Here is a 13,192-nt window from a genome sequence, read left to right on the forward strand (position 1 = left end):
TCATGAGTGGAGCAAAATGGCATCCCCTTTCAAATACACTGGTCAGTAGGACTGGGCAGCATTTGGAACAGAGGCAAAGGTACTGCAAATTTATAGCTCTTACTTTCTTCCTTTCCAAATCTAACTAGTTGAAATAGATGAAAGGTCATAACTAGATATTTATATTTACCAATTTTAGCATAAAATTCTTTTTCTTTCCTCCCGTCAACCGAGCTGCTTTCTTTTGTTTGGCTTCAAGACTTTTCTTTGCTGATATTATTGCAGCTGGATCTATTTCAGTCTGCAAGAGTGCAGAAGAGTTTAGGATTTTTTTTCTTTTAAAGAAAAACATTAACCACTTGCAAAATATTGAAAGATACTCATTTATGATTCTCAGAACGACATCATTGTAAACTTCTCAATGCTCACCTTTTTCTTTAAAGCACTCACATACATGTCAATGTTTGCAAAGTAAAGAGAGGCATTTGATCGAAATATCTTTATTCCAGGGATTTCCTGTACCTAGAATATAAACATTTTCCACCACATTAAAGACCATTAAACAGCTGCTCGCTAATCAAATCCATAACTCAAATCTACTTTACAATTCACCCAAAAGCAAACTACCAGATGCACTGGATTCTCACCTCCTCATAATCCTCTACGTTGCTGTAGATATCTGTATTAGGTATCGGACCAAGAATTCCGGATTTAGCACTGCAAAAAAAAAAATGGATTTACTATTATATTAGTTTTAAAAAATTAACATGGTCAGGATAATTTAGAACTAAAAGATGTAGTTCAAACTTTTAATTTCTAAAACCTATAAGATACACAGAAAAATAAAATTTGTCACAACTTGCATTTACATAGTCCATTTGACATAGTAAAACCTCCCAAAGTGCATCACAGGAGCTACATAAGGAGACATTAGAACAGGTGACCAAAAGATAAGTCAGAGAGGTAGGTTTTAAGGATCCTTTTAAAGGAGGAGAGGGGTAGAGTGGTGGAGGAAATCCAGAGCTTAGGATCTAGGCAGCTGGAGGCATGGCTACCCAATAGTGGAGCGAAGAAAGTCAGAATGTGCCAAGAGTCCAAAATTGGAGGAGCACAAAGAAATAAGGCAAAAGAAAAAAAAAGCGCAATAAATGGCAGGATTCTGAAAAGCCTCGGTGTGTTGTCCTAGAAGGACAAGGGTAGGAGGTGTATGGGAACACCACCTGCAGGTTCCCCTCCAAGCCACACACCCTGAGGAACTACTTCAGTGATGTCCTGGGACTGAGATGGTTGACCTCCAACAACCGCAACCATCTTTCTTTGTGCTAGGTATTACTCCAACCAGTGGAAAGTTTCCCCCCCGATTCCCATTGACTCCAATGGGAATTAAACTTGGGGTTTAAATACTCTTTACAACACACTAAGATCTTCTGGCAGTTGTTTAGTCTCCTCCACAGACCTAACATCACAAATCTTTTGTGTCATCCACAAACTTGCAGATCATTTCCCCCAACACCTTAATCTAGATCATTAACATAGGTAGTAAAAGAGCAAAGGCCCTAACACCAATCCACATGGGATGCCACTAATGGGTTATTCACAAGTCCATCCATTACTAAACTGGGCAGTGCTGTAGTGGATGACAGCATAATTTGAGAACTGTTGTAATGTTCGAAAAAAAAGTGAACCAAATATTTTTTAAAATCACTTTCAACGCGAGCACTAAATTGTTATGGCCCTTTCAAGATACAGCTGTTTTAACAGTGGAAAAACTGTGAGATTCATTCACCCAACTTCTATTTCTGGCCTCCATATTTAGTTAATAGTGCCCTCTGGTAGAGTACAGCTCCCCTTCTATTCAGCTGTCTTCACCCTCTCCATTTAAAAAAAAATAAAAAATCACCCTTGATCCCTCTGTTCTTGCAAATTACCACTACATCTCCAACCTCCTTTGAAGGTTGCCTTCCAAATCCTGACTTGGAACTATATTGCCATTCTTTTACTGCTGCTGTGTCAAAATCCTGGAACTTTCTTCCCAACAGCATTACTGGTGTACCTACACCCTGCAACAGTTCAAGAAGGCAGTTCACCACCACCTTCAAGGGCAATTAGGGATAAGCAATAAATGCTGACCTAGCCAGTGACGCCCACATCCCATGAACGAATAAAAAAAAAAAGAGTGCGGTGTTGTGAATGTGGTCAGGACCAGTACTAAACACACTTAAACTGTACAAAGAACAGAACTGTGGTGAAAGAAAAGTTCTCATCATCGTTCATAACTCTAAAGGTTCACAATTACCAAAGAGAAGCTTTAGCTAAAGCTAAAAAAAAGGATACTGGGCTGGATTCACAGGACCATCCTTTACAAAACAAAACACAGCATTCTGTCTTTGTATAAGACCTTGGGTATGCCTTATTCACAAAAATGACTCAAAGTCTAAACACTTTAAGCTACCCAGATAGGCTTAAGGAGCTGGACCTACATACTTCATAGAAGACTAGGCTCAACTGTGATTTAATTTAAATTTATAAAATAATGGAGACTCAACTGTGTGCATTCTCAAATTTGGGGTAGTTTGGGAGGACCAGGGGTCATGTGTAGAAATTACACAATTGAAGAAATAGATTAGGTGTTAGGCAGTTCATCTTTTCCCACACAATAGTAGACCTGTGGAACAGGTTGTTGGCTTATGCTAAAATAAAAGCAAAATACTGCGGATGCTGGAAATCTGAAATAAAAACAAGAAATGCTGGAACCACTCAGCAGGTCTGGCAGCATCTGCGGAAAGAGAAGCAGAGTTAATGTTTCGGGTCAGTGACCCTTCTTCGGAACTAGTAAATATTAGAAATGTCAAAGGTTATAAGTAAGTGAGCCGGGGGTGGGGCAAGAGATAACAAAGGAGAAGGTGTAGATTGGACAAGGCCACATAGCTGACCAAGAAGTCATGGAGCAAAGGCAAACAATATGTTAATGGTGTGTTGTAAGACAAAGCATTAGTACAGATAGGGTGTTAACGGACTGAAGATTGAACAGCAGCAAGTACAAACATGAAAAAAAAGTGGGTAAGCAAACTGAACAAACTACGATGAAATGAAATAAACAAAAGAAAACAAAATTGTAAAAATGTAAGAAAAAAAAAAGAAAAATTAACTAAAAATAAAAGTAAAATGGGGGGCCCGTCATGCTCTGAAATTATTGAACTCAATGTTCAGTCCGGCAGGCTGTAGTGTGCCTAATCGGACAATGAGATGCTGTTCCTCGAGCTTGCGTTGATGTTCACTGGAACACTGCAGCAAGCCCAGGATAGAGATGTGAGCATGAGAGCAGGGGGGAAGAGTGTTGAAATGGCAAGCAACCGGAAGCTCAGGGTCCTGCTTGCGGACTGAGCGGAGGTGTTCCGCAAAGCGGTCACCCAGTCTGCGTTTGGTCTCCCCAATGTAGAGATGACCACATTGTGAGCAGCGAATACAGTACACTACATTGAAAGTACAAGTAAATCGCTGCTTCACCTGAAAGGATAATTTCATAATAATGGAACAACTTCTCCTTCAACTCCACTCACTTCCTTCAAGTAAAAGGTGTTGCTATCGGTACCCGCATGGGTCCTAGTTATGCCTGTCTTTTTGTGGGATATGTCGAGCATTCTTTGTTCCAGTGCTACTCAGGCCCCCTCCCCCAACTCTTTTTCCGATACATTGATGACTGTATCAGTGCCGTTTCCTGCTCCTGCCCCGAACTGGAAAACTATCAACTTTGCTTCCAATTTCCACCCTTCTCTCACCTTTACATGGTCCATCTCGGACACTTCCCTTCCCTTCCTCGACTTCTCTGTCTCCATCTCTGGGGATAGGTTGTCTACTAATATTCATTATAAGCCCACCGACTCCCACAGCTACCTGGACTACATTTCTTCACACCCTACCTCTTGTGAGGGCTCCATTCCATTCTCCCAGTTTCTCCGTCTCAGACGCATCTGCTCTGATGATGCTACCTTCCATGATGGTGCTTCTGATAGGACCTCCTTTTTCCTCAACCGAGGATTCCCCCCCACACTGTTGATGGCAGGACCCTCAACCATGTCAGGCCCATTTCCCGCATCTCTACCCTCACCCCTTCCCCTCCCTCCCAGAACCGTGATAGGGTTCCCCTTGTCCTCACTTTCCACCCCATCAGCCTCCATATCCAAAGGATCATCCTCCGCCATCTCCAGCGTGATGCCACTACCAAACGCATCTTCCCCTCCCTTAATTCCGAAGAGATCGTTCCCTCCGCGACACCTTGGTCTAATCCTCCATTACCCCCACCACCTCGTCCCCGTCCCATGGCACCTTCCCCTGCAATCGCAGGAGGTGTAATACCTGCCCATTTACCTCCTCTCTCCTCACTACCCCAGGCCCCAAACACTCCTTTCAGGTGAAGCAGCGATTTACTTGTACTTCTTTCAATGTAGTGTACTGTATTCGCTGCTCACAATGTGGTCGTCTCTACATTGGGGAGACCAAACGCAGACTGGGTGACCGCTTTGCGGAACACCTCCGCTCAGTCCGCAAGCAGGACCCTGAGCTTCCGGTTGCTTGCCATTTCAACACTCCCCCCTGCTCTCATGCTCACATCTCTATCCTGGGCTTGCTGCAGTGTTCCACTGAACATCAACGCAAGCTCGAGGAACAGCATCTCATTTTCCGATTAGGCACACTACAGCCTGCCGGACTGAACATTGAGTTCAATAATTTCAGAGAATGATGGGCCCCCCATTTTACTTTTAGTTATTTTTTCTTTTTTTCTTTTTTACATTTTTTACAATTTTTTTTTCTTTTGCTTATTTCATTTCATCGTAGTTTGTTCAGTTTGCTTACCCACTGTTTTTTTTTCATGTTTGTACTTGCTGCTGTTCAATCTTCAGTCCGTTAATACCCTATCTGTACTAATGCTTTGTCTTTCAACACACCATTAACATATTGTTTGCCTTTGCTCCCATGACTTCTTGGTCATCTATGTGGCCTTGTCCAATCTACAGTTTCTCCTTTGTTATCTCTTGCCCCATCCCTGGCTCACTTGCTTATAACCTTTAACATTTCTAATATTTGCTAGTTCCGAAGAAGGGCCACTGACCCGAAACGTTAACTCTGCTTCTCTTTCCACAGATGCTGCCAGACCTGAGTGGTTCCAGCATTTCTTGTTTTTATTGTTGGCTTTTGCGCTGAATTCTAATTCACTCTGTACTTTCAAGAGAACTTTGCCTTCGCCTCAGTGCTCAGTTCTTTGACCAGGGGTCCTCCCCTCAACCAGCAGACCTATTCACTCACCTCCAGTATTCTCCCTCTACCTGGACCCCTCCCTCTGGCCTCTTACCCGCTCTTGATCTTTTCAATGAAAACTGCAAGTGAGACATCGACCGTCTTAATTTCTCTGTCCCCCGCACTCACTCTAACCTGCGCCGCCCACCACCCCCCACCGAACTTGCCGCACTCTGTTCTCTCAGGTCTAACCCCGCCATAGTCATCAAACCTGCAGACAGGGATGGTGCTGTGGTTGTCTGGCATACCAACCTCTACCTTGCAGAGGCTCAGCGCCAAAGCTCAGACACTATTTTCTACTTCCCCCTGGACTGTGACCCCACCACCGAACATCAAGCTACTACCCACAGGACTGTCACTGACCTCATCTCCTCTAGAGATCTTCCCTCGACAGCTTCCAACCTCAGTCCCGCAACACTGGACAGCCCGCTTCTACCTCCTTCCCCTTTCCCAAAATCCACAAACAGGACAGTCCCGGCAGACCCATCGTTTCAGCCTGTTCCTGCCCCATTGAACTTATTTCTTCCTGTCTTGATTTTATTTTTTCTCATTTTGACAATTTCCAGCTTCCTGGCCCTAACTGCCTCCTCTTCACTATGGACGTGCAATCTCTCTGCACCTCCATCCCCCCACCAGGACGGTTTGAGAGCTCTCCTCTTCGTCCTTGAACAGAGGCCCAACCACATCCACCAGCCCCCTCCTCCGCCTTGCTGAACATGTTCTTACAATGAACAACTTCTCCTTCAACTCCACTCACTTCCTTCAAGTAAAAGGTATTCACATGGGTCCTAGTTATGCCTGCCTTTTTGTGGGATATGTTGACCATTCTTTGTTCCAGTGCTACTCAGGCCCCCTCCCCCAACTTTTCAAAGTTGGGTACATTGATGACTGCATCGGTGCTGTTTCCTGCTCCCACCCTGAACTAGAAAACTTTATTAACTTTGCTTCTAACTTCCACCCTTCTCACCTTCACATGGTCCATCGCTGACACTTCCCTTCCTTGACTTCTCTGTCTCCATCTCTGGGGATAGGCTGTCTACTAATATTCATTATAAGTCCACCGACTCCCACAGCTACCTCGACTACACTTCTTCACTGCCTCCTGTAAGGACTCCGTTCCATTCTCCCAGTTTCTCCATCTCCGACGCATCTGCTCTGATGATGCGACCTTCCACAACAGTGCTTCTGATAGGTCTTCCTTTTTCCTCAACTGAGGATTCCTCCCCATTGTAGTTGACAGGCCCTCAACTGTGTCTGGCCCATTTCTCGCACCTCTACCCTCACTCCTTCCCCTCCCTCCCAGAACCGCGACAGGCTTTCCCTTCTCCTCACTTTCCACCCCAGCAGCCTCCACATCCAAAAGATCATCCTTTGCCATTTCTGCATAATGCCACTATCAAACGCATCTTCCCTTTCCCTCCAGTCAGCATTTTGAAGGGATCGTTCCCTCCGTGACACCCTCGTCCACTTCACCATTACCCCCACCACCTCGTCTCCTTCCCATGGCACCTTCCCCTGCAATCACAGGAGGTGTAATCTTTGCCCATTTATCTCCTCTCTCCAAGGCCCCAATCACTCCTTACAGGTGAAGCAGCGATTTACTTGCACTCCTTTCAATTTAGTATACTGTATTTGCTGCTCACAATGTGGTCTCCTCTACATTGAGACGACCAAACGCAGATTGGGTGACCGCTTTGTGGAACGCCTCCACTCAGTCCGTAAGCATGACCCCGAGCTTCTGGTTGCTCGCCATTTCAACATCCCCGCACGCCCCCCGCTCTCATCTGTGTCCTGGGATTGCTGCAGTGTTCCAGCAAACATCAACGCAAACTCCAGGAACAGCACCTCGCTTACTGATCAGGCACACTACAGCCTGCCGGACTGAATATGCAGTTCAATAATTTCAGAGCATGACGCCCCCCCACCCCCACTTTTTATTTTGAGTTATTTTTTCTTTTTCTTTTTTTGTTTATTTTATTTTAGTTTGTTTCTACTGTGCCTACCCACTGTTTTTTTTAATGTTTGTGCTTGGAGCCAGGGCTGTTCATTTTACAGTCAACTGACACCCTATCTGTACTAATGCTTTGTCTTTTACCACACCATTAACATACCATTTGCCTTTGTTCCATGACCTTCTGGTCAGTTATTCTCTGTGACCTTGTCCTATCAACACCTTCTCTTTTGTCATCTCTTGCTCCACCCCCGCTTTACTTGCTTAAAATCTTTTACATTTCTAATATTTGTCAGTTCTGATGAAGGTCACTGACCTGAAACGTTAACTCTGCTTCTCTTTCTACAGATGTTACCAGACCTGCTGAATATTTCCAGCATCTGCAGTATTTTGCTTTTGTGAACCAGATCCTGGCTGGGGCAGAGATCACATCATACTAATGATAGGTACCAATTAAGAAGTCAGTGTCCGTATGGCCTCCTGGACTAGTTTGATCGCCAGATATGAGAGAGGAGTTTCCAGATCTGTTCCCCCTAATTAATAATCAGTTTATGATCTGGTTTCACACCATCAGGAGACTCAGTGGCACCTAGGGGGTATGCAGTCTTTTGATCTGATGCATAAGGAATCACAACTGAGAGCGACAGGCTTTATTGGACCACCCAGTCTTTTCCTATCCAACATTTTATGGTCGCAATGTACCTCTTGATGGATATTCCAGACACTCCTACTGCAAAAGCATTGTCAAAAATCCAGCTGAATTATCGCAATATGTTTGCTACAAAAATTTCAAGTAAGAAATTAAAACTGGGTTTTAATTAGATAACCATGCATTATCAAAAATGGAAACTGCACCAAAGGATGCACTACTAAAATTACACATTTCAAAATATTAACATTTATCAGCCATCAAGCGAAAAGAACATTTTTTTGTATCTAACCTTTGTGATCGGTAAACAACTGAAATAATTGCAAATACCACTGCAATCATTAATCCATAGTCCAATCCCAAAAGAAGAGAGGCTATAAATGCTGCAGTCCACGATGCCTATGTCAGGGAAAAAAAAGTAATCAGTATAAAAAAAACTTCATACCCTGAAAAAAGAAATGGAAAGGGGGCAAAGTACATTGGTGCACCAATATACTGCACCAGGCATGAAAGGTTTACATACACAATGCGACCCTAATGCCAACCATTTTGTTGGAGGAGTTGTACACTAACAGCTGGACATCATCCAGAAAGCAATGGACACCCAGGTTGTTTATAGACACCTGCTTGCAGTCAATACACAAGCACATTGACAGGCCTGGCAAAAGGGCATACGTAACGCTGACAAAGAACAAAACCAACATACCAGAATTACATGTTAAAAACATCCTAGAAGAGTTATCTAAACTGGCACACTAGAACATTTGGGTATGTTATTTTAATTGCTTTGCAAACTAAATTATACAAAATATACTTACAATATGCGTGATCATTGACTTATTGCTCTGTCTGAACTATCTGTGCAAGGTTTTAAAAAAATTCTACCCTAGCATTACAGCGTGAAAAGCACTTGTAATGATAAGCCATATGCCATACCAAGACATAATTTATATGCACGGTTTTGTTCAAAACACTATACTGTACATCAACCAATTGATTACACTCCTTGGTAGTCATGTCCACATGGAACTGAAAATTTCCCAGTACAGTAGATTCTTCAACAAAGTAACTCCTGACAACGCAGCGCCTGGCGTCATCAGAATGCTCCAAGCTGTGCAAGCGGTCTCCTGCGCTCAGTGAGATGCTGCGCATGCACAGCATAAGTCTTGCCAGGACTAATTGCTCCCCCCTACTCAGCTACTCTCCGGCTGCTCGTTCCCCGCTTTCCCCCACCCCGCTCTCCAGCCGCTCATTCCCTGCTTCCACCCACCCATCCTGCCCTCCAGCCGCTCGCTCCCCACTTCCCACCCCAATCCCGTTCTCCGGCCGCTCACTCCCCGCTTCCCCACCCCTCCTCCAGACGCTAGCTGTAGCCCACGCTGCTTCTCCCCTCTCAGCCACACACTCCCACGTTCGATCGTTCCTCACCGCGCTGCCCAAAGCAAGGCGGGCATGAGGGGTGACGGGGTGACATAGGAGCGAGAGGCCAAGTGGAGGGAAGCGTCGCGGCCTGGAGCTAGTGTCTGGAGGGAGGGCAGTGGGCAAGCGGGGAATGGGGAACAAACGGAGAGGCTGTAGCGAGTGCAGATTGGGAGAGTGTGGAATGGAGGGAGGGAGGTGGGGCAGAAATTCAGTTCTTTCCTCCATAAACTTCGCCATGTAAATGTCTAATTTCCAAACCATAGAAAGTTGATTTACATTCCAAATTTCAATGGTAGTGTCACACCGGAGTTGTCTTGTTTTTCTGTGATAAATTGAGCAGCGCCATCTTTAATCCTGGCAGCTGCCTGAACATCACAGTGATATTTCAGTGGAAGAGGCTGCATTTGCACATGTGCTAGTACTGCACCACCTAGTGGTTGTGTTGTCAGCAAACCCAGCCTAAAAAAAAAGCATATGGGATCTTCACCTTTATAGACAGAGGTACAAGAGTACAAAAACAAGGAAGTTATGCTAAACCTTTATAAATCACTGATTAGGCCTCAACTGGACTACTGCATCCAATTATGGATGCAGTAGTCCAGTTGAGGCCTAATCAGTGATTTATAAAGGTTTAGCATAACTTCCTTGTTTTTGGATGCACTTTAGGAAGGAAAAGATTATTACTGGGGTAAAGGACCTCAGTTATGTGGGAGGACTAGAGAACTTGGGATTGTTCTCTTTAGAGCAGAGAAAGTTAGAGAGAGATTTATGAGGGCTATTCAATAATGGTTTTGCTAAGAGTAGAGCGGGGTAAACTGTTGCTACTGGCAGGAGGGTCAATAACCAGAGGACACAGATTTATGATTGGCAAAAGAACCAGGGATGGAATGAGGAGAAATGTTTTTGCGCAACTAGTTATTATCTGGAATGTAGGGAATAGTAAGTTTTTAGGTGGGATCAGAGTAAGGGAGGAAGTAATAATCAGGGTTAATGTGCATGTATGTGAATGCACACAGTGTAGTTAATAAGACTGGTGAGTTACAGGTGCAGACTGACATGTGGAAATATGATGTGGCTATAACAGAGACCTGACTCAAAAGAAGGGCAGGACTGAGTATTAAATATTCCTGGATACAAGGTGTTCAGGAAAGGAAGAAAAGGAGGAGTGGCAGTATTGATTAAGGAGAGCATTAGAGTGCTGGAGAAGGGATATCCCAAAGGGGTCAAGGACAGAATTTATTTGGCTAGAGCAAAGGAACAAAAAAAGGTGCAATTACATTCCTCGGTGTAGTCTATAGTGGAAAGGATTCAGAGGTACAAACTTGCAAGGAAATTACAGAATGGTGCAAGAACTGTAGAGTAGTTAGAATGAGGGACTTTAATTATCCTAATATAGACTGGGATAGTAATAGTATAAAGGGCAGAGAGGGGCAAGAGTTCCTAGAGCGTGTTCAGGAAAATTTTCTACAGCAGTTATGTTTCTAGTCCAGAGAGGGGAGGCACCACTGCTGGACAAGGTTCTTGGGAATGAGGTAGGCCAAGTGGATCAAATATCAGTAGAACATTTAGGGGACAGTGATCATTGTATCATAAGGTTTAGGTTGGCTATGTAAAAAGACAAAGAACAATCCAGAGTAAGAATAATTAACTGGGGAAAGCCAACTTCAACGGGGTAAGAATGGAAATGGACCAAATAAATTGGCAAAGGTTGGCTGAGCAATGTGCTACCTTCAAAAAAAGAGATAGTTCGGCAGAGTCAAGATATATTCCCTCAAAGGGGAAAGGTCGGGCAAATACATCCAGATCTCCCTGGATGACAAGAGAGATAGAGATGAGGATGAAGAAAAAGTGTGCCTGTGACAGAAGTCAGGTGGATAATACAATGGAGAACCAGTTGAACATAGAAGGTTCAGAGGGGAAGTTAAAAAGCAAATAAAAGCAGAGGGCATATGAAAAGTGACTGGCAGCTAGCATAAAAGGGAATCACAAAGACTTCTATTGGCATGTAAATAGTAAAAAGACAATAGAAGGAGTAGGGCCGTTTAGGACCCGAAAAGGGGTTTTACACATGGAGACAAAGGGACTAGCTGAGGTGCTAAATGAATACTTTGCAACTGTCTATATTATGATGATGTTACCAGGCCACAGTGAAAAAGGTGGTAATTAATATGCTAGAAGGATTTAAAATTAATAGGAGGTATTAAATAGGCTGTTTGTACTTAAAATTGATAAGGCGCCATGACTGGATGAGATGCATCCAAGGATATGGAGGAAAGTGAGTGTGGAAATTGCAGAGGCACTGGCCCTAATTTTCCTGTCTTTAGACTCAGGGGTGGTGCCAGAGGACTGGAGAATTGCAAATGTTACACCCTTGTTCAAGCAAGGATGTAAAGATAAGCCCAGCAGCTACAGGCCAATCAGTAAATTCGGTGGTGGGAAAACTTCTAGAAACAGTAATTCGGAACAAAATTAAGTCACATGGACAAATGCAGGTTAATTAAGGAAAGCCAGCAGGAATTTATCAAAGAAAATAGTGGTTAACTAACTTGCTGGAATATTTGTTTTGTAGAAGTCACAGAGAGGTTTAATGAGGGCAATGCTGTTGCTGTGGTGCACATGGACATCCAGAAGGCATATGATACAGTGAATTAGAACATTACAGCGCAGTACAGGCCCTTCGGCCCTCGATGTTGCGCCGACCTGTGAAACCATCTGACCTACATTATTCCATTTTCATCCATATGTCTATCCAATGACCACTTAAATGCCCTTAAAGTTGGCGAGTCTACTACTGTTGCAGGCAGGGCATTCCACGCCCCTACTACTCTCTGAGTAAAGAAACTACCTCTGACATCTGTCCTATATCTATCACCCCTCAACTTAAAGCTATGTCCCCTCGTGTTTGCCATCACCATCCAAGGAAAAAGACTCTCACTATCCACCCTATCTAACCCACTGATTATCTTATATGTCTCTATTAAGTCACCTCTCCTCCTCCTTCTCTCCAACGAAAACAACCTCAAGTCCCTCAGCCTTTCCTCGGAAGACCTTCCCTCCATACCAGGCAACATCTTAGTAAATCTCCTCTGTACCCTTTCCAAAGCTTCCACATCCTTCCTATAATGCGGTGACCAGAACTGCACGCAATACTCCAGGTGCGGTCTCACCAGAGTTTTGTACAGCTGCATGACCTCGTGGCTCCGAAACTCGATCCCCCTACTAATAAAAGCTAACACACCAATATGCCTTCTTAACAGCCTTATTAACCTGGGTAGCAACTTTCAGGGATCAGCAACTTTCAGTGCCGCACAGACTTGTGAGCAAAGTTATTGCTCATGGAATAACAGGGACAGTAGCAACATGGATACGAAACTGGTACCAGTAGCAATGCTACCAGACCTACTGAGTATTTTCAGCACTTTCTTCAGATATCCAGCATTCGCAGTATTTTGCTTTTATTTTAGAGGTTATGCTGAACTTGTATTTGATAATAGTTCAGCTTCAACTGGAGTACGGTGTCCTGTTCTGGGTGCTGCACTTTAGAAAGATGTGAAAGCATTGGAGAGAGTACAGAAAAGACTCATGAGAATGGTTCTAGGGATGAGAAACTTCAGTTAGGAAGATAGATTGGAGAAGTTGGGACAGTTTTCCTTAGAGGAGAGAATGTTGAGAGGTGATTTGATAGAGGTAATCAAAATAATGATGGGTCTGGACAGAGTATATAGGGAGAAACTGTTCCTACTTGTCAAAGGATCGTGAACAAGGGGGCACAGATTTAAAGTAATTGGCAAAAGAAGCAAAAGTGGCATGAGGAAAAACGTCCTCACGCAGAGAGTGGTTAAGGTCTGGAATGCACTGTCTGAGAGTGTGGTGCAGGCAGGTTCAATCGATGCATT

General features: G+C 43.9%; 1 protein-coding gene across 1 annotated transcript in view; it reads right to left on the reverse strand.

The window, feature by feature from the left end:
• slc26a5 (solute carrier family 26 member 5) overlaps positions 1 to 13,192 on the reverse strand; it is an 83,918-nt gene that overhangs the window by 13,724 nt on the left and 57,002 nt on the right. Inside the window, exons 13-16 of the mRNA XM_068059262.1 lie at positions 8,167 to 8,273; positions 627 to 696; positions 409 to 501; positions 170 to 280 (exon numbers count right to left, since the gene is read on the reverse strand). Coding sequence (XP_067915363.1) covers positions 170 to 280; positions 409 to 501; positions 627 to 696; positions 8,167 to 8,273 — 381 coding nt within the window. The remainder of the gene's footprint in view (positions 1 to 169; positions 281 to 408; positions 502 to 626; positions 697 to 8,166; positions 8,274 to 13,192) is intronic.

The sequence above is a fragment of the Heterodontus francisci genome, chromosome 27 (assembly GCF_036365525.1).
Source record: "Heterodontus francisci isolate sHetFra1 chromosome 27, sHetFra1.hap1, whole genome shotgun sequence".
Lineage (NCBI taxonomy): Eukaryota > Metazoa > Chordata > Chondrichthyes > Heterodontiformes > Heterodontidae > Heterodontus > Heterodontus francisci.